General features: G+C 49.1%; 2 protein-coding genes and 1 long non-coding RNA gene across 3 annotated transcripts in view; 2 read left to right on the forward strand and 1 right to left on the reverse strand.

The window, feature by feature from the left end:
* The window catches only part of DHX35 (DEAH-box helicase 35), a 91,742-nt gene extending 82,305 nt beyond the window's left edge, over positions 1-9,437 (forward strand). The window contains exon 22 of the mRNA XM_028828414.2: positions 7,830-9,437. Coding sequence (XP_028684247.2) covers positions 7,830-7,883 — 54 coding nt within the window. The 3' untranslated portion in view covers positions 7,884-9,437. The remainder of the gene's footprint in view (positions 1-7,829) is intronic.
* LOC144332164 (uncharacterized) lies at positions 604-2,773 on the reverse strand. The gene is made up of 2 exons (XR_013399947.1): positions 2,703-2,773; positions 604-1,187 (listed from the first exon to the last, which is right to left on the reverse strand). It is a non-coding gene; the product is annotated as an uncharacterized LOC144332164 (long non-coding RNA).
* The window catches only part of LOC144332162 (uncharacterized), a 402,040-nt gene continuing 388,663 nt past the window's right edge, over positions 7,941-21,317 (forward strand). Inside the window, exons 1-3 of the mRNA XM_077951811.1 lie at positions 7,941-8,051; positions 8,221-8,490; positions 14,605-14,770. Coding sequence (XP_077807937.1) covers positions 8,002-8,051; positions 8,221-8,490; positions 14,605-14,734 — 450 coding nt within the window. The 5' untranslated portion in view covers positions 7,941-8,001 and the 3' untranslated portion in view covers positions 14,735-14,770. The remainder of the gene's footprint in view (positions 8,052-8,220; positions 8,491-14,604; positions 14,771-21,317) is intronic.

Raw genomic sequence — 21,317 nt, forward strand, 5'->3', positions numbered from 1 at the left:
ATTCATCTGGATTTTCTCCTCAGCCTTCTAATTTGTGATGAAATAGGATGATGGAACTCTGGATTTCTTGTCAGTTAAATCTGTTTTTTTTCTTCTTCTTCTTTTTTTCTGAGTCATTGGAACTGGAAATAGCCAATCAAATAATTGCACCAACAGCTGGCTACTGTGGATGAGCAGGTGGAGTTTGCGTGGCAGGCGGTCTGGAGAGGGCTTATCCCTGGGCCCTCACAGTCATTGCTCCCTCCAGCAAGCAAGGATGACGTCTCTGGTGAATCCTGGCGATGTTCCCTTTTGTACTCTTGGGTGGCATTGGACTTGCTGGAACAGGGTGTCTCCTTGCCTGCTTAAGTGTGGCCAAAGAGATTCCCAGCGCAGCGTTCCCCCAGGCCCTCTGGCACACGTGGCCACCACTCCCACTTGTGGGCTCTCCTGAAGGCAATGAGCAGGCTAGGGAGGCTGGGCGGTTCACAAGGGAGAAGTGGCGCAGGTACAGGATTTAATACCCCAGGATCTCCGTAGCCAGGTGAACACCCAGCCCATGGCTTCTTGACCATGGCCTCATCAGTGGCTCCAAGTACGAATGTCCTAGCTGGGCTCTTTGCTGGCCTCAGCCTGATGGGCGGACCCATATAGGACCCAAAGGTCACCTGAGATCCTTCCTGCGTCCCCACCACTGCCATGAGCCTCTGCATCGCCTCAGACCCCAGGAGAGCAGGAGCTGGCTGATAAGGCCTTACCAGCTCACCCTCAGGCTGTTTATTTTAGCCTCTTTCTCTTGGTTACTTTTCTTCCCTGCAGTTTAGGCTTGTTCTGTTTTCAGGTGCGGTCTTCAGTTTGCCTGGTGTCTGCTGTCCCTGTGTTTTTTCTTTGCTGTTCTTTGTTTTTCCTCATGGGTGTGCCTCGCCCCTTTAACCTCCACCTCTCTGACCTCTGCATTATTTTCCTTTTTGCCGTGAAGTTTTAAAAAGAATGCAGTTGTGTTGATTTTTAATGTTCTTCAAAAGTATTTTTTCCTCGACATTTATGTTAACATCTTGGTCTTTTTTAATGCTCTGCTTGTTTAACTTATAGTTTGGACATTTAGGTACAAAAAATCTTACTTAGTTTCGTCGTTGTGGTTCTATGAATATTTTCTTCTGCGATCTTCTTTTGTTTCTTTTTGTTTTGTTTTGATACAGAGTCTAGCTCTGTCACCCAGGCTGGAGTGCAGTGGTGCAATATGGGCTCACTGCCGCCTCGGCCTCCTGGGCTCAAGTGATCCTCCCACCTCAGCTTCCCTGGTAGCTGGGACCACAGGCGTGCGCCACCATGCCTGGCTGATTTTTGTATTTTTGTAAAGACGGGGTTTCTTGGTGTTGCACAGGTTGGTCTCGAACTCCTGAGCTCTAGTGATCCACCCACCTCGGCCACCCAAAGAGCTGGGATTACAGGTGTGAGCCACTATGTCTGGCCTTTTCTGTGATTTTCATCTTCCACTTTAGTGTATTAGTTTAAAACTCAACAGTTGACTTCCCATTTTACTTTACTTCCTTTGCCCCCCTTTTCTTCATTTCTTTTTTTTTTTTTTTTTTGAAACAGAGTCTTGCTCTGTCACCCAGGCTGGAGTGCAGTGGCGTGATCTTGGCTCACTGCAAGCTCTGCCTCCCAGGTTCACATCATTCTCCTGCCTCAGCCTCCTGAGTAGCTGGGACTACAGGCACCCACCACTGTGCCCAGCTGATTTTTTGTATTTTTTAGTAGAGATGGGGTTTCATCGTGGTCTCAATCTCCTGACCTCGTGATCCGCCCGCCTCGGCCTCCCACAGTGCTGGGATTACAGGCGTGAGCCACCGCGCCCGGCCTCTTCATTTCTTATTATGCTTAATTTGCTTTAGTGGTTGGCAAAAGGCCTACATGTAGGTGTGGGAGCTGGGGGAAGGTATTTCAAACAAAGGATTAAATGTCAAGAATGCACAAGGAGCTCCTATAAATCACCAGTGAAAAGACAACCCCAGCAGAAAAAAAATGGGCAAAGGGAATGGAAAGCAGTGTGTAGAGGCAGACCCAAAACTCTACCAAGCCACCGAAGAGATATTCAGAGTTAGTCATCAGAAAAACACACGCTAAAGCAACAATTAGACATCACTCTGCACCCATGAGATACCGACAAACTGGAAAGGTGGTGGATGGAGATGCGGCAGCCTCTGCACAGCTGGTGTGGCGTCCTGGAGAGCCACCTGGGACTACTTACCCAATAAAGTGTGTTCCTGCCCCACAGCCCAGAAACTCTGCTTCTGGGGGTGTGTTCCCAACACAATTCTCACCCGGGTCCTTAGGAGACACATGTAAGGATGCTTACTGGTGTGATGGATGGGGTAGGGACTAATGTCCATCCCTGGGAGGTGTGCAGGGACAACGTATTGGATAACATTGTGGATAAGTACAGAGCAGGTTCATAGAACACAGACCTGAGAAATAGCTGAGTGGAAGAATTAAGAAACTGCTGTAATCCCAGCACTTTGGGAGGCCGAGGCGGGCAGATCACAAGGTCAAGAGGTTGAGACCATTCTGGCCAACATGGTGAAACCCCGTCCCTACTAAAAATACAAAAATTAGCTGGGCTTGGTGGTGTGCACCTGTAGTCCCAGCTACTGGGGAAGCTGAGTCAGGAGAATCATTTGAATCTGGGAGGCTGAGGTTGCAGTCATCCAAGATTATGCCACTGCACTCCAGCATGGTAACAGAGCTAGAGTCCGTCTCAAAAAAAAAAAAAAAAAAGAAAGAAAGAAACTGATGTGATAGTCCTGTTCACGGAGACTAAAACTACATGCACACAAAACCAATACGACTGCAAATATATGTACAAATAAGATGTGCATTGGAAGCGTTGCCTGTGGGGTTGGGGGTAGGAAACAAGGATTGGCAATAAAAGAAAATGTAAAATGAAATAAAACAAGATGGGGAGAATAAGTGTTCATCTGGAAGAGATGTGGATTTTAGGACACGTAGCCCTTCTTGTCTAAGGTTTTAGACCTGCTCACCAGTGGCCCCGGGAGGCAGGAGGTTGTGGAGTTGGCTTCAGGAGCCTGCCTCCCACCTCCAAGCTCATATCCTGGCAGGAACCATTTCTACCCTGGATGGAGTGAGTCGGCCAGCAACATGAGACATTTTTTGATGCTTGCTTTCCCTATCACAGCGCGTTTTTACTCATACATGATCTCCTTGGGACCCCCTTTTAACTCATGTTTATTCTACATGCCCCACGGTAGTTAATTTTCACCGGCAGTCTGAAAGCCAGCAACAGCCACAGAGCCTGTCTAATCACCAAGGAGTCAAAGGCATGCAGCCCTGCGGCCCCTTTCAGTAGAGGCGAAGGAACTCACTGGAGAAGCCCTCCCCAGTTTATGATTAAATAGGCTACTAAAATGGATGGTAGCTTATGGGATTTATCTGGGCAGAGTGCCTTCATACTTCCAAGGCAGGAACCAGTAGGACAGACGGCATCATTTAAGTCCTTCCTGCTGATCAGTATCCTTAGGATGGAATTTATGCTCTCAGTCCGTAGGGACTCTTGTTCCCTCCACTTCGGCACTTGGCCCTGTGCTTCTGAGCCTTTGGCCTTCAGGAGGCGAAAGAGAACTGGGTACGCCAAGGCTTTAAAGATCCTTTGATGAGCTTTTGCCATCTGAGGAACATGTAGACTTCAGCTGTGTTTGCTACACCCAGATGTGGCTCCCTCTCTCGGGCTTGCTGATCATTTAGAACCAGTTTAATTAGCACTGGTATATGGTTTTCCAAAGATTGCCTGGTAGGAGGCAGAAATCTGGGCCGGGTTAGTGAGGCAGTATGCAAACTGGAAGAGGCCACCAGGGAACTTGTTCAATGTAAGTCTTACTCCAAGCTTTCCATTGCTTGGAGAAGGGTGTTCTAAATCGTCCTCGGTCTTCCCGACTTCAGTTGCAGACTCAGAAGGAAGGCAGATTCTGGGGCGATTTCCTGATCCAGTGGTGATGGGGTCGTGGGAACTCAGCTTCTAGGGAGACAGGGTAGGTTTCCTGTCCCCAGATTAATAAACCAAGGTCACTTCTCCTGCACTGTGATGATGCCTGACCCTGTTCTTAGTGGGCATAGATGGAGTTAAATTTTTTTTTTTTTTTTTTTTTTTAGAGGCAGGGTCTCACTATGTTACCCAGGCTGGTCTCAAACTCCTGGACTCAAGCAATCTTCCTGCCTCAGCCTCCCAAAGTGCTGGGATTACAGGCATGAGAGTTAAATGTTCACATGGGATTTTTGCCAATTGATTAATCTGTTGCCCCAGCCAGGATCAGGATAAAAGGGCTTTACATCCTCACAGGCTCTCTTGATTGATCTTGTTCATGCACAGATGGAATTCGGACACCCTTTGGGTATGTGGATAACTCTTACAGGCCACAGGACCCAGATTAGTGACACCACAACTGGGCATCACCTGAGTAGGGAGGACGGGAGCACTGAGCTCCAAGTCAGAAGACCCGAATTAAAAACCGACCATCTTTAATGAGGTATAATTTACATATAATAAATGCACTCATTTAATTGGGTAGTCAATACGTTTTGACAAATCAGTACACCACAGTGACCACCAAAATCAAATATAGAACATTTTCATCCAAAAAGTTTCTCATGATCTTCTGTAGTCAATGACCACCCCGACTGCCCCCAGCCTCAGGCGTCACTATTCTGCTTTCTGTCACTATGGGCTAGCTTGGCCTTTTCTACAATTTCATACACATGGGATCATTTAGGATATACTCTTTTGGGTCTGGAGGAGACCTGGTTTAAGCCCCACACTCAAAATTAGATAACTTTGTGACCCTTGGCAAGACATTTTTTCTTCAACTCAGTTTCCTTACCAGTGCAATGGGGTGATAAACCAGCGAGCCAGCCTTCCCCTCCCTCCCTCCCTCCCTCCCTCCTTCCCTCCCTCCCTCCTTCCCTCCTTCCTTCCTTCCTTCTTCCCCTCCCTCCCTCCCTCCCTCCTTCCCTCCCTCCCTCCTTCCCTCCTTCCCTCCCTCCCTTCCTTCCTTCCCTCCCTCCCTCCCTCCCTCCCTCCCTCCTTCCCTCCTTCCTTCCTTCCTTCCTTCCTTCTTCCCCTCCCTCCCTTCCTTCCCTCCCTCCCTCCCTCCCTCCCTCCCTCCTTCCCTCCTTCCTTCCTTCCTTCCTTCCTTCCTTCCTTCTTCCCCTCCCTCCCTCCCTCCCTCCCTTCCTTCCCTCCCTCCCTCCTTCCCTCCTTCCTTCCTTCTTCCTTCCTTCCTTCTTTCCCTCCCTCTCTCCCACCCGCCTCCCTCCCTCCCTCCCTCCCTCCCTCCCTTCCTTCCTTCCCTCCCTCCCTCCTTCTCTCCTTCCTTCTTCCTTCCTTCCTTCTTCCCCTCCCTCCCTCCCTCCCTCCCTTCCTTCCCTCCCTCCCTCCCTCCCTTCCTTCCCTCCCTCCTTCCCTCCTTCCTTCCTTCTTCCTTCCTTCCTTCTTTCCCTCCCTCTCTCCCGCCCGCCTCCCTCCCTCCCTCCCTCCCTCCCTCCCTCCCTCCCTTCCTTCCTTCCCTCCCTCCCTCCTTCTCTCCTTCCTTCTTCCTTCCTTCCTTCTTTCCCTCCCTCTCTCCCGCCCGCCTCCCTCCCTCCCTCCCTCCTGTCCTTCCACGTGCACAGGTGCTACAGTGAGCTGCATTGTAAAATTCCAGAAAGGAGCTGGGTCAGGGTTTGCTCAGGAAACAGGAGCCTCTGCTCCCTGTGTGTGTGTTACAGAGGGCACCTGCTGCCCCTCCCTCCATGCCCATCCCAGCCTCCCTGGTGCCGTGGTGTGCAGGTCCCCGAATCTCCTTCAAAGAGGACTCCTTTTATTTAAGGGAGATAGGAAGTCACCCCTGGAAAGAACCAGATGTGGTGATGAGGGCCCCACCCTCAAGACGGGCAGAGGCCAGAGGTGACCAGGATCTGAGCAGAGGGCAGGACCATGTCAGTAGGTGGGGGTGCACAGAGACCCGGAGTGGGGCCCGCCTGGCCCTGGGGCTCGGGACACTGGAATTTTCAGGGGGAGCAGTGAGTGGAAGGCCCGTGGAGCTGCTGGACACCAGGTGAGTGTTGGCATCAGGACACACTGCTCAGAACCACCCAGGAACAATCTGATGGACACCTTCGTGCCCTTCACAACACAATTCACTGACACCAGACACACCCAGAAGCACTTGTAAATCAGAGACCACTGCACACACAGCACAGTCCCTGCTTCCCTGGAGCTCACGTGCTAAAACATGACCCACATCCAGGCTGCAGCCCATCCTTAGCCAGGGATGTGGAGGGTCCTGAGTCTGGTCCTGTTGAGTCCTGAGTCCTCCGAACTAGCCCTGCCAAGCTGCCCAGCATCTGACGCAGCACAGCAGTGCTGTGCTGCCCTCTGCTGGCCACGTGGAGGCAGTGAGTCCCCACACTGCTGTCCACAACTGGCAATGAGCTCAGGGGAGGTGGACCATGTTTCTGGTTCCTTGCTTCTGACAACCTGGCAGAGCAGATATGGAAGGGCAGAGCACTATAAGAACTCTTCTCCCAGTGCCTTGATCTCCCCATTATTCCCTGTGTGTCCTTCACTTCCCCTCCCTTCCCTATAAGTGTCTGGATTTAAGAAATGACAGTTGAGGCAAATCATGTTGCTTTTTTGACCATCTCCTGCAGTGTCCCCTTTCCATGGCCTCACCCTCTCATGGCCCCCAGCTGTTGCAGCTGGTTCAGGGAGGTCTCTCTTGGCCACCTTTCATCCAGTGGGGATGGAGGGACCAGTGTCATTTCCGGAGGGAGCACCTGAGTTTGGAGGTGAAACATAGGCAATACCTTATCCAGGTGACACCTTCCCTAGGCCACAAAACCATAGTTTCTAGATGGAGCTGGGCATGGTGACTCATGCCTATAATCCTAGCACTTTGGAAGGTTGAGGCCAGAGGATGGCTTGAGGCCAGGAGTTTGAGATCAGCCTGGGCAACATAGGCCCTGTCTATACAAAAAATAATAATTTAAAAAATTAGCCGGGTGTGGTATGTGTGTCTCTAGTCCTAGCTACTCATGAGGTTGAGGCGGGAAGGTCACTTGAGCCCAGGAGTTTGAGGCTGCAGTGAGCTGTGATCGGTTGTACCACTGCATGTCAGCCTGGTCAACACAGCGAAACCCTGTCTTTTAAAAAAAATAGATGGTAGGGTGCCGTGCCTCCCCCCCTCCCCATAGATTCTTTGACGTGCCTCCTATGCAGAGGTGGGGTCTATGTCCCTCTCATGAATCTGGCCAGGCTCCTGGTTGTTTTGACCCAGGGTTGTGTGAAGTGATGTGCTGTGACTTCTGAGGCTGAGTCATGAAAGGCCATGCAGCTCCTGCCTGGCTTGCTGGGACCCTGCCACCAGAGCAAGCCAGCTACCTGATACCAGGATGCTGGAGAGGCCACTCATGGGTTCTGGTCCATGATGCCATCTCAGAAGTGGGTCCTCTGGCCCAGCTCTTCCAGGGCCCAGCCTTCGGGACCACTGTCAGCTGAGGCCCAGACATGCAGGAGCATAGACAAGCCATCCCTCCTGTGCGCTGTCCCAATTCCTGACCTGGTTTCTGGAGCTTGATTTGGAGACAGAGCCCACCTTAACAATGCTGTTTCCCTGGGAGAATGGGCCTCCTCTTGGCTGGCTTGCCAGGAGTTCTGGGGGCCTCCTTCCCCTGATTCCTAGGGGCTTGGTGGCTCTGAGCTGGGCAGCTCCGCATTCTCTCAATTTCATTCTGTCTGATCCATGTTAGTGTTATTTACTTTTTAAGGTTTTTTTTTTCTTCTTCTTCTTTTTACATAGAATCTCGCTTTGTTGCCCAGGCTGGAGTGCAGTGGGGATCATGGCTCACTGTAACCTTCAACTCCTGGGCCCAGGGGATCGTCCAGCCTCGGCCTCCCAGAGTCCATGTTCGTTTTAATATGAAAGCAACGTTTTATGCGACAACCAGGAACTCTGAAGGGTTTTCACGTGGATGAGCCACACGCCGGGATTTGGAATTGCGGGAAGTGTCCAGCGAGTAGGGTAGGAGGAATGTTGGGGGTGGGACTGGACCAGAAGGGAGGCTGGGACGTCGTCGAGAACGAGGTTGCAGTGACGCTGCGGTGGGAGAAGACGAATTCCCAGCCTGTTCGTCCTCCGCAAGGAGTGACTGAGGCTCAAAAAGCCACGGTGTTGCCCAAAACTGTTGCAGCGGGCGCAGGCAGGGTCCACACCCCGAAGCTTGCCGATGCCCTCGGCGGCGGCCCGTCCTGCAGAGCCGCGTTCCCTGCGCCCAACAAGGCTGGACCCCCACCGGGATTCCTGGAACCGGGTGTCCCGCGCGTCCCCAGCGCAGGCAGACACGGCGAGATCTCTGGGTCGGTGCTGCACACGGCGACCGGCAGGCGGCGCTGGAGCCCCGCGTTTGCGCAGCGAGGACGCCCTTGCGCTGCTCCGGGTGCTGTTGTCGCCCAGGGAGGGGGTGAGTGCAGGGAGGAGGGGTCAGACCCAAATCTTGCCCGGTGCGAGCTCACTGCCTGCCCACCGGGCACTCCCCCAGCAGCTCGGTCCCGGCCTGAACGCCTCGGAGTGAAAAGAGCCCCCGCACCTCCCGTGACGGTGTCTCCTTCTCTGTCCACGTTGCAAAAAGCTGTACTGTACCCACCACGTCTTTAAATCTTGACCACTTCACCAAGAAAGGCATGAACCTCTCCATTTTACAGGCCCAGTTCATGATAACAAAAAGCAACGACAAAAATCAAATAACACCAGCAAACCTTTATGGAGTTCTAATAATTGACCTGGCTTGCCGGGGTCCTTCAGAGTGGAGTTGGGGTGGGTGCAGGAGAGGGGTCAAAAGCCAGCCCCAGGAGAGGGCCACCCGCGCAGCCCCCTCTCCACCATCAGGGCTCTTGCAGACCCGAGGGCCTACCAGGAGGAGCAGATGGGCCATAGTAAATCTGAGGGGCCACTGGGATACCCAGACTGTCCCAGGTCACTCCATTTCTGCATTTTTGTTCATTGCAGACATTCCTCCTGCAGGCTGAAGTGGCCAGAGTACCTGGGGAGTGGCCCTGGGAACAGGAGGCCGGGCACCTACCAAGGAGCCTTGCCCCAGGGCATGGTGCTTGCAGCTACAGCTTGATCCCAGAGCTGTGCCCATCTGTGCTAAGACCATGAGGCCACAGTCTCAAGGCCTGGCCCCATCTCATTCCAGGTGCTGGTCCATTGGAGACCAGCCAGTGAGCAGCCCCTGGTCTGGAAGCAGGCCTGGCACAAGGCAGTGTGGCATAGTGGTGAAGGGCTTGGCCTATGGAATGGCAGTGCCTGGGTTCAAGTCCTGGTGCCACCACTCACCAACTGTGTGGCATGACCCTTAGCTTTCTACCTCAATTTCCTCATCTGTACAATAAAGATAGTAATAGTTTATTTTTGTGTGTTTTATGATGCTTTGACATCTTGGAGTCTGATGAACCCAGGGAGGGACTGCCCCTAGGGAGGCTAGCTAATTCTTAGAGTGAACAACTTGCCGGCAAGTTTGCCTTTTTTTTTTTTTTTTTTTTTTTTTTTTTTTTGATGGAGTCTTGGTCTGTTGCCCAGGCTGGAATGCAATGGCACGATCTTGGCTCACTGCAACTTCCGCCTTCCGGGTTCAAGTGATTCTCCTGCCTCAGCCTCCCGAGTAGCTAGGATTATAGGCACCCACCATCATGCCCGGCTAATTTTTGTATTTTTAGTGGAGACAAAGTTTCACCATGTTGGCCAGGCTGGTCTTGAACTCCTGATCTCAGGTCGTCCGCCTGTCTTGGCGTCCCAAAGTGCTGAGATTACAGACATGAGCCACCGTGCCTGGCCTACAAACTTGCCTTTCATATGCACACCAACCTGTCCAAAGCCCATATCCCCTAACATCCCCTTTATAAAACCCTCAAACAGCAGGCCAATATTCCCCCTGCCCTAAATCACTCCAGGGCCACGTACCAGATAATTAGGAATGACCACTATAGTCTGGACTGTAAACTAAGATGATTAAAACTAGCCAATCTTAATTTAAACCTCCAACCTTGCCTCACCTGTTGCTTCCCCATGAAAGCCACAATAAAGGCTTTTGTCCGTGCTTTTCCCTTGTTCATTCTGCCTCCTGACCCAACCTGGCACTTCCCCAGGTGGCCCTGAATGGTGTCCCCTCCTCTTGGAAACTGTAAGTAATACAATCTTCCCTTCAGGCAGATGACTCTGTGTCTATCGTCCTCCCATACCTGATTATAACAAAATCATCCCGGGTACATTTTTAAACAACCATCTAAGATTGTTGCAGGGATCAAATGACTTAACTTTTCTAAAGTGCTTACAACGATGCCTGATACATGGTAAGGCTAATCGAGGAGTAGCTATTGTTACATCTCCTCCTCCAGCCTCTTCCTTCTTTGCACCAACTGCCTCCCTCTGAGCAATTTTGAGGGAGGTGTATCTCGAGGTGCAGCCAATCCCAGCTGCTAGGGCCAAGGTCAGTCAGGTGCTCCTTTCCCTTGGCCATGGCTTTGAACACTCTAAGCTGACAGTGAGTGCGAGGGGAGGGGGCTGGTTGGAGCTGGCAGAGGGGATCTCACCTTTGTGCCATTTGGGTAAAGGGACTATGTCCCTAATCAGGGGCAACCTCCCCAAATCTGCACCCCCAAATCCTCTCCCCAGCTTGACTGGAGAAATCACTCTCACTCCCAATGATGGTACCTCCAAATCATAGCAATTTACTGAGTGCTCACATGAACCAGGCACAGTGCTAGCATCTTCTACCAGCAGTTTTCAAACTTTTTGGCTTGAGGAACCCTTTACACTCTAAGAATGATCAAGGCTCTCAAAGCTCTTGTTCATATGAGTTGTATCTATCACTAATGATCATTTTAGGAGTCAAAACAGAAATTTTAATAATATTTCTTTATAATTTATTTAAAATAGCAATAATACACTACATGTGAGCATAAATAATATATTCCTGTGAAAAAATGACTATATTTCACAACACACAAAATTTAAGGAGAAGGAAGTGTGGCTTTGTTTTATATTTTTGCAGATCTCTATAATGTCAGTCTTAATAGAAGATAGTTCGATTTTTGTATCTGCTTCTGCAAGTTTTTGAGACATCACATGTCATGTATCCCCTGTAATATTCTGCTGGGAGTTTTAAAAAGCTTTCATTGAGAGCAAAAAACCCCCACAAGTAACATCTTAGTATTACTGTCAACATTATTCTGACTTTTATGAACCACATGAAAAGGTCTCAGAAACCCCGGGGTACCCGCAATACTCTGTGGAAACTGCTGCCTGATAAACATGATGGGTAGGTTCCAATATTGCCCCAGTTTTACATATGAGGAAACTGAGGCACAAGGAGATAAAGTGACTTGTCCAAGGTCATGCAGCCGGGCATCAAAGTCAGCTGGGGAGTCACTGGGAAAAGACCTTGATTTTGGTGTCCTGGGTGCCAGCACTGAGCCCTGAAAGAGAGGGTAAAAACTGGGCACAGACAAAGCGGGAAGGGCAGATTGGGCCATGAGTCGGGGAGCCGGGTGTGCAGTGAGGGGCGGGGGTGGGAGGGGCTCGGAGAATCAGTTAGTCACCAAGTGGTCCCGGTGACAGGGCTGGAGATGGCAGCTGGCGGCAGATGTAGCCTCGGGCTGGAAAATCAATAGGTGATCAGCGGTCCAGGGGCGAGCTGTTCATCAGGTGCGGCAGAGGGGCAGGGGCAGGGGCGGGGGGGCCGGGAGGAAATATCACTGACCCCCGGCAGGATTGATCAAACAGCCAGACACCCAAGGCCAAACTCACTAATAAAGTGAGACGTTCAGCTCAGCCCGGTGGCTGCCGCTGAAGGTCTTAAAAAAACCGCTTACTGGGGAGTTCTTGATAAACTGTCTTTGTTTCTTGAGGCAAGTGGGAGGGAGGACAGACTGTGGGGAGGCCTGGCTTGGCTGCTGTTTGGCCTGGGACTCATGGTTTGCCCCAGGTCTGGACCACAGAGCCCTGGTGCTTGTATGGCATGTGTGCCTACCCTACAGCACATGCCATTTACACAGGGCGTGTGCACACACATATGTGCACACTATATCACACACATTCAAATGTGCCTGCACATGTCTTTGCATGCCCGTGCACATGCTGCAACCTACATTTGCTTATGGCATTTGTGCACACATATGCATGTGCTACAGCACACATGTGTACAAATATGCCTTGCATGTGTGCATATACATGTGTGTACTGCATCACATGGCATTTACACATGCATATGCTATGGCACACATGTGGGCACAGATGTGCCTTGCATGTGTGCATATACGTGCATGTGCCATAGCACACAGAATCGGCCTTTGAGGGGTGGGCTTGTGTGCTTGGGGGTTAAACTCTTTCTTCATTGTTTCACTGATATCACCACTTTCTCTGCCTATAGGCGCCTAAAGGCACCACATTTGTAATGACAGTCATGATTATTACAGAGTGGGGAGGCAGAAAAGTGGGGACCGGAAAACTGTATCTGAAAGGCTAAGCTGTGCAACAGAGAGAGGCAGGTGTGAACAGGAAGGAGGGAGAGGAAAAGTGAAGGGCTGGCATGGTAAGAGCTAAAGAGCGTTTGGACTGGGAGTTGAGGGAGAGAAAATGGCAGGATTCGGGGGTGGCTGGGTAGCTGTTGGGGGAGAAAATTAGAGAATAAAGGATGTGCAAATATAATTTTTATTTTTGTTTATTTGTTTTTTTTGAGACGGAGTCTCATTCTGTTCCCCAGGCTGGAGTGTAGTGGCATGATCTCAGCTCACTGCAACCTTCGCCTCCTGAGTTCAAGCAATTCTGCTGTCTCAGCCTCCAGAGTAGCTGGGACTACAGTCTCATGCTGCCACACCCCGCTAATTTTTATATTTTTAGTAGAGATAGGGTTTCACCATATTGGTCAGGCTGGTCTTGAACTCCTGACCTCAGATGATCCACCCACCTCGATCTCCCAAAGTGCTGGCATTACAGGCATGAGCCACCACGCCTGGCTGCAAATAGAATTTTAAGAACTGTGTTGGGTAATGACATCCTTTGACATTCTTTCAGGAATCCAAGTAAAGACTAGAATGACTCCCGGTCACTTTCTGGTTGTTGGACTGTGTTTTGTTAAATGTGCTACCATATTAGACTGGGCTTGTGCATACACTGAATTTATTTTGATTTAATAGTTACGCCATTCACATTGAGAATGAAATTTTATTGGAATGCTTTTGCAGATGAGGGGTTTTATTAAGAGCTTTTCCATGTGTCATATACTAACTCAAAGGTATGGATACTACTTTATTTCCATTTTTTGGATGAATTCATTGGAGCTCAGAGGCTTAATCACTGGCTTATGTCAGGTGGCTTACAGGAGGTGGAACTGGAATTTGAACCCAGCCCTCTGACTCCAGAGCCCAGACTGCCTCGGCCATTATTCCAGAGCACAGTGGGGAAGCTAGGGGGTCAGACCGGTAGACCAATGGAGGAACATTTACCATCCCTGTATCTTGCCCCAAGATAGGTAAGTAGAGCCCTGAGGAGAGGGGCAGAGCATTTGGCTTGCACACCATTCAGACCCTTCACCCACCAGCAGTTACAGTCCATCTAGCCCCAAGATCCCTCCTCCCAGATCCCCCGGCTGGGCATCATCTTTCCTCTTGATTGCTGAAGGGCGCATGGATGCATCGGAAGGGGCTGGGAGGATCTACCAGGCTCTGACTTCAGGGTGTGTAGACCTTAAATCCCCAAAGCTTTTCGATTTTGTAAAAGCACAGAACAGAGTCTTTGAGAATGATCAAGGATCGAAACCATGGGAAAAATATAAAACTGTATTTTCTTAAAATATGGTCATTGGACCATCTGCACCAGAATCACTGGAGAGATATAAAAATGGAGATTCCTGGGTCCCTCCCAGATCTACTGAACCAGAATCTCTGAGTCTAGGAGCCAAGGGATCTGCATTTAAAAAACTGTCTTGAGTAATTCTTCTGCACATTCTAATCTGATCCTTTGTATTTGCTGTTCCCTCTACCTGGCATGCTCTCCCTGCAGATCTCTCTTTGGCTCCCACTTTCACTCCTTTAGATCTCTGTTCAAATATCCTTTCCTCAGAGGGGTCTTTCCTGCTATCTTACCTAAAATAATATCCCTTGCATTCTCAATACTCTTGCTCTGCTTTATTATGTTATTATTTTTAGCTGCATGGATGCTAACTATATATATAAAAATAAGTAATATATAGTGTACAATATAGATAACAATACATGATACAGCCATTTAATCCATATCAGCCTTATCAATGTGCTTATTTGCTCCTTTTGGTCTGCTCCCCGAGAGGCAAAACTCTCAGAGGGCAGGGCTGGCCTCCCTTGCTCAGGGTTGTACCCTCAGTGACCTGTATTGGGTCTAGGAGAGGTTGATATGGGGGAGGGGATAATGCATGCAAAGTGCCCAAGGCTTAGTGGGTGCTCAACATAATGACTGTATCCTAAGCATGGTGTATACTATGAAAACCAGAAGCTGTAAACTTCCTTGTTCTGGTAGTAATTCCCTACTCCTCCGCCCTCAGGACCAATGAAACTGTTGTGAGAGTGACCAAGAAGAAACATCTTCTCTTGTCCTCTTCAATGTCTGAATTCTGCATCCAGCGTGTTGTCTTCGATGTCTCTGCCATTTACTTCCCTCGCCTTCTTCCTTAAGGAAGAGCAGCAGTGATAATCCTAGCAACTGGCCAGGTACGGTGGCTCATGCCTGTCATCACCGCAGTTTGGGAACCTGAGGCGGGAGGATCACTTGAGCTCAGAAGTTTGAGGCTGCAGTGAGCTATGATCACGTTGCTGCACTCCAGCCTGGATGACAGAGCGAGAGACCCTGTCTCAACAAAAAAACAAAAAGCTCAGAAACTGTAGGCACTGGTAGACATGCTAATTTCACATCTTAAGTTGACTCCTTAACTCTTTCTGTTGTGCTGGCTCTCAGTCAATTTTGGGGAAATCTCTCTGGGAGGGGGCACTCAGGTCCAAGGCTGGCAAAGGACCAATCGAGTTCCTCCTCTGGAGGACTGGGTGACACAGACACTCAGGTCACTATGTTTGCCCTGAAAGTGGACGGCAGATGGGTTCCAAAGATGCTGGGGTACAGATCCCCTCTGCCCTTGGTGAAAGGCTGGGGAGGTCTGGCCCGGGTGGAGCCCCCAGGCTGGGACCTTTGGACCAGAACAGCTTCATTTGTGTACCCAGTGAACCTTAAGGATTTTATCACATTCTCTGTTTGCCATAACGTGAAGAAGATTGGGAAGCATTGGTGTAGGTGTAGGGGTGAAGGCAGTTACATTGGGCCATGAGGCCGTCTGTGCTTTGTTTGCTGGTCTTGGACCAGCCTCTGTTTGTGAGTATGAGCTTGCCTGGGCCTCTGTTTCTTCAATCAGTAGCACCATAACCAGGACACTACAGCAGCTATAGCCCAGGAGGGGGCTAAGGGTCTTGAAAGGGCAGAGACAGTGGGGTGGGGATAATACAGGGAGTGTGAACTGGGAAGGGCTTTGCTAAGAGGAATCTGAAGCCTAAGGTGAGACGAGATTATTCGAGAGCTCGGAGCATTGATATATGAGTTGGGTATGATTGTCCCCATGTTTCAGACAAGCAAACCGAGGCTCAGAGTAGCAGAAAACCTCACCACAGTTCATGGCAGAACTAAGTGGGCCTGAGTGCTGTCTTTTCTTAATGCTGCTCCTCGTAGTTCAAGGAAATTTGATAAAGATTGTTTTGAAACTTCAGCTGGCTCTTGGCAAGTGTTTGTGTGACATTTTGGTGGAAGAGATGGAGGTATGTCTGCTGGTATTTGGAGCAATTAGGTGCATCATATCAGTACCAATGGGAATAGAGCAGCCTTGACATTTCATCATCTGAGGAATGGCAGAAGGACCGAGACCATTCTGTCGGAAGAATAAAAAACTTAGGGGGTGCATTAAGTTGAATGATGTTGCCCCAAAAGATATGTCCACTGAGAACTTGCGAATGTAGCTTTTTTTTTTTTTTTTTTAAAAAAAAAAAAAAAGGAATGGCCAGGCACGGTGGCTCAAACCTGTAATCCCAGCACTTTGGGAAGCCAAGGCAGGCAGATATCCTGAGGTTAGGAGTTTGAGACCAGCCTGGCCAACATGGTGAAACCCCATCTCTACTAAAAATACAAAAATTAGCCAGGCTTGGTGGTACACACTTGTAATCCCAGCTACTTGGGAGGCTGAGGCAGGAGAATTGCTTAAACCTGGGAGATGGAGGTTGCAGTGAGCTGAGATTGTGCCGTTGTACTCCAGCCTGGGTGGCAGGGTGAAACTCCGTCTCAAATTAAAAAAAAAAAAAAAGAAAAGAAAGAAAAAGATAAAAGGAGTTCTTGCAGATGCAATTAAGCTAAGGATCTTAAGATGAGATCATTTGGGATTATCTGGGTGAGTCCTAAACACAGAAGAGGAAAAGACATAGACACAGGAGAAGCTACTGCGGAAGCAGAGGCAGAGACTGGAGAGGTGCAGCTGCAAGCCGGGAATGCCAGAGACTGCAGGTGGCTGCAGGAGCTCAGAGACAGGCATGGGACAGGTTCTTTCTCAGACCCTCCAGAAGGAACCAACCCTGCGCACACCTCTATTTTGGATGGCTCTCCTTCTCAGAACTGTGTAAGAAGGAGAAATGTCTGTTGTTTGACACCACCAAGCTTGTGGCCATTTGGTACAGCAGCCCTGGGGAACTCATACTGGGGGGTAGGATGCTGTCTTCGAAGAAACGAGAGTTGTCATGTGGAAGAGGGACCCTACTCACTCTGTGTCCCTGGAAGAATGTGGGCTTTCCTCTGAGCTTCTAGGTCCTTAGGAAAAGGGCTCTGTATGGTCAGGGGGTTCAGGGATGGAGTGGGCTGTGCTGGGGAGGTGTGAGCACCCCATCACTGATATGCCACCAGGGAGTTTCAGCTGGCATCTGTTGTGTAGTTGAACTTGACCATTTGTGAGTCTCCCTCCAGCCCTGAGAATCTATGCGCTGGTGCAAAGAAAGAGGTAAATGTTTAGAGAGGTGACAGAGGACTTAGAGCTGATGTCCAGGATGCTGTCCAGGGGCCTGAGAGATGGTGACAATGGTTGGTGGGGATATGGGTCTGTTGGAGAAGAGGAGGAAGAGGAAGACAGCCTGACTGCCAGGAAGGCAGAGGTATCTTTGGGGCTCTAGGGGCCCCAGCATCTGGGTTCTGCCCTCAGTGAGCTTTCCAGGCCACCCCACCACACCCCTTCCCTGCTTTCTTCTGATAGAGTCGTTTCCATTTGGATATTGCCTTGAACATGATGTTCACAACGCCAAAGGGAACAACATCCCTCAATAAGCCACACTATTTTCCCAGCCAAGAACTTGCTGTTCCAAATTCATTAAAATTGCTGTGATATTCTTTTCCCATTTCTGTGCCAAGAGCCGTTGTGGACAGAATTCATAATACCATGGAGTGGTGGATGTAACCGATTGTGCAGTCAGAAAGAAGTGAACTATTTTATTTTATTTTTAATAAAGGCGTACCTTTCAGGTTGGCACCAAATGTGGGTGTGGGTGTGGGGAAGTGGCACACTGATGTGTTTATTAAGGGAGCACAAATTGGTCCAACCCTGATATATATCAACTTGGAAATGACATAAGATGCAAAATGTGCATGGTGGTTTTGAGTTTGTTAGTCTCTAAAATTCAGGTGGGTGGCTGGGTGCAATGGCTCATGCCTGTAATCCCAGCACTTTGGGAGGCTGAGGTGGGCAGGTCACCTGAGGACAGGAGTTCGAGACCAGCCTGGCCAATATGGTGAAACCCCGTTTCTACAAAAAAAAAAAAAAAAAAATTAGCTGGATATGGTGACACAGGTTGTAATCCCAGCTGCTCAGGAGGCTGAGGCAGGAGAATCACTTGAACCCGGGAGTCAGAGGTTGCAGTGAGCCGAGATGGCGCCACTGCACTCCAGGCTAGGTGACAGAGCAAGACTCTGTCTCAAAAAAAAAAGAAAAAAAAAAAAAGTAAAATACAGGTGGACAAGAAATGTCAGTTTTAGTTACTCTGTGATTGAATTTGGTTTTTGTCTCAATACCTCCTTCTCCCTCCCTAACACATACCTTTCCACCAGAAGGTAGAAAATTAATTCTAGCTAATTCAAGATAAACTTGCCATTTGAGAGGGTCTTCAGCCAATTAAGATCTCTTCTCTTACGTTCCTTCCTGGGGGATCTTTGCTTTTCTTTAGTAAAGAAACTTTCCTTGCTTCCTGGGGGGCGGGGCACTGTATTTGGGGTTGCTTATGTAGTGAGTCCTTGCTAGGCTGTGACCCCTCACCGCAACAATGGTGCTGGTGAAGGTGTCTGTGGACCAGCGCTGAGTTCTCTGCGCCATTTGCTCCTTACCGTGCAGCACTGAGAGCCTTTCTGGTGTGGGTCCCAGCTCACTTTTCTGATCTTCTCCCGTGCACACACTCATTCAGCTCTTCCTCCGTGCTACTTTGGAGATGTAAATATATAGGAGAGTGGCCTGTGGCGGCGTATCTCCCCCTGCCATCTCTGCTAGCATGGCTGAGGATTGCAGATGGGAGCTGGGGCCCAGGTCACCTCTACTTTCAGATCCCCAAACTCATTCAAGGCACCATCTCCCCCATCCCATACTCAGCACCTACCTGAGCAGCATAGTAACCCACCCGGCCTTTCCCTAGAGACCTTCATCAGCTCCTTCTCCCCACTCTGTTCTCGACCTCCTCCCTCTGGCTTAGAATGTTTCCCTTGTTTTGATCCCCTTTTTGCAGGAAGAAAACTCACTCAACAAGCACTCTTCTGCATCTTACCCCTTGAACCTCAAAGCTGGGAACGTCCCCACTTTCCTCCTCGGTGCTGCTCCACATCGCTCCTTCTGCCAGGCAGGTGCCTAAATTGGAGTGAGTTCTGGGAGAAAAAACAATGGGGGCTGGGCACGGTGGCTCACACCTGTAATCCCAGCCCTTTAGGAGACCGAGGCCGATGCATCACCTGAGGTCAGCAGTTCGAGACCAACCTGGCCAACATGGTGAAACCCCATCTCTACTAAAATACAAAAATTAGCTAGGCATGGTGGCGCGCACCTGTAATCCCAGCTACTCAGGAGGTTGAGGCAGGAGAATCACTTGTACCTGGGAGGCGGAGGTTACAGTGAACCGAGATTACGCCACTGCACTCCAGCCTGGGTGACAAGAGTGAAACTCCGTCTTAAACAAACAAACCAAAAAAACAATGGGTCTCATGCAACACTTTTCCATTTGTGTTCTCCTCATATGAAATATATAGAGCAGGCAAATTCACGGAGACAGAGAGTGGAATAGAGGTTACCAGGGCTGGAGGGAGGGGGAAATGGAGAGTTGTTGCTTAACGGGTCCAGGGTTTTGTTTGGGGTGATTTAAAAAGTCTTGGAGATGGATAGTGGTGATGGTTGCACAGCAGCAAGCATGTATTTAATGTCTCTGAATGAACTGTACTTTTCATAGTTAAAACGACCAGTGTTATGTTATATATACATTATCATAATAAAAATAGTAAAAAATAAATAAATGCCAGCAACAGAGCAGAAAATAAATATCCCAGATCACATCAGTCAATACTTGCCCACAGCTTTCCGACTTTGACCCTGTGTTCCATTTAGGGGTCTTGAGTCTGTGGAAACGCTGGCTGAGGTGTGCCTGGCTGGAGTGCAAGCGGGTGCGTAGCAGCAGCCTGGCGTGTCATCGTGAGACACGGGAGACAACCTGAGTATCCATCAATGGGGGGCCAAGGGCATAAATGATGGCGGAACCGCACAATGCCACGCTGTGCAGTGGGATGAAGAATGCACCCTGCTCCCTGTATGTGCTGACATGGAAGATGCCCACGATGTATTGTGCAGGGAGCAGAATAATGTGTGTGGTAGCATCTTGTTTGTGTAAAAAGGCCTATATATATGGAATGGGTATGAATTTGCTGGACATCTGAGGTAAAGGAAATGCCACCTCTCTCCCAGCTCCCTCCCTTTTTTCTCTCTTTACTAGATAAAGATTTATATTTGCTTTCCTTACTTCTTTTTCCTCTTTTCACAACTGTGATTTTCTAATCTACGTGTCTGCTGTGCCTGATAGTCATTTTCATTTTTTTTTTTTTTTTGGAGGGGGCCTGAGTCTCGCTGTGTTGCCCAGGCTGGAGTGCAATGGCATGGTCTCTGCTCACTGCAACCTCCGCCTCCCAGGTTCAAGCGATTCTCCTGCCTCAGCCTCCCAAGTAGCTGGGATTACAGACGGCTGCCACCATACCCAGCTAATTTTTGTATTTTTAGTAGAGACGAGGTTTCACCAAGTTGGTCAGGCTGGTCTTGAACTCCTGACCTCAGGTGATCCACCCACCATGGCCTCCCAAAGCCCTGGGATTACAGGCATGAGCCACTGCACCCAGCCTTCGTCTATTTTTAACATGTTAAAAATTTTGAGAGATAACTAATATACAGAAAAGTGCATAAAACAGAGATGTCTAGTTTAAACTTACAAAACAAACACCCACGTCTCCACCACCCAGGCCTAGACATTGAACAGTGCTAAGCCCCTCCATGTGCCCTCCCCAATTAATTCCCTCAAGAGGTAACTGTTCTTCATTTATAGTAACAATCATTGCTTTTAAAAAATCATTTTATTTTGAATAATTTTAGATTGATATAAGAGTTGCAACAATAAAACAGAGAATTCCTGTATGTCCTTTGTATACTCACATACCCTTCACTTGCCTTCCCCTAATGGAAACATCTTACATAACCACAGCATGTTCATAAAAACTCAGAGATTGACACTGGTCCAACACTATTTACTGAACTACGGACTTTATGGATGTCGCCAGTTTCCCATGAGTGTTCTCTTTCTGTTCCGGGATCCACTCCAGGATCCCATATTGGATTTAGTTATCATTTCTCCATAGTTTCATCCATCCATGGCTGTTTCTTAGTCTATTCTTGTATTTTCATGACCTTGACACTTATAAAGGGTACTTGTCAGAAATTTAAGTAGAAAAGTAAGAAAACCCAGGTAGAATCCTTGCTTTTCTTTGTAATTTTCCTCTCCTAAGTATGTATCCCTGAACAACATAGTTAAGTTTGGTCTGTTTTGAATTTTATCTAAGTGAACTCATCACACATGTTCTTTTGTGCCTTACCTTTTTCACTTAACATTATGTTTTTGGGGGAGCCATTCATGTTGTTGTATGCAGCTGAAGTTCATTTTTCTTGCTGAATAT

This window comes from Macaca mulatta, chromosome 10 (genome assembly GCF_049350105.2).
Source record: "Macaca mulatta isolate MMU2019108-1 chromosome 10, T2T-MMU8v2.0, whole genome shotgun sequence".
Taxonomy (NCBI): Eukaryota; Metazoa; Chordata; class Mammalia; order Primates; family Cercopithecidae; genus Macaca; species Macaca mulatta.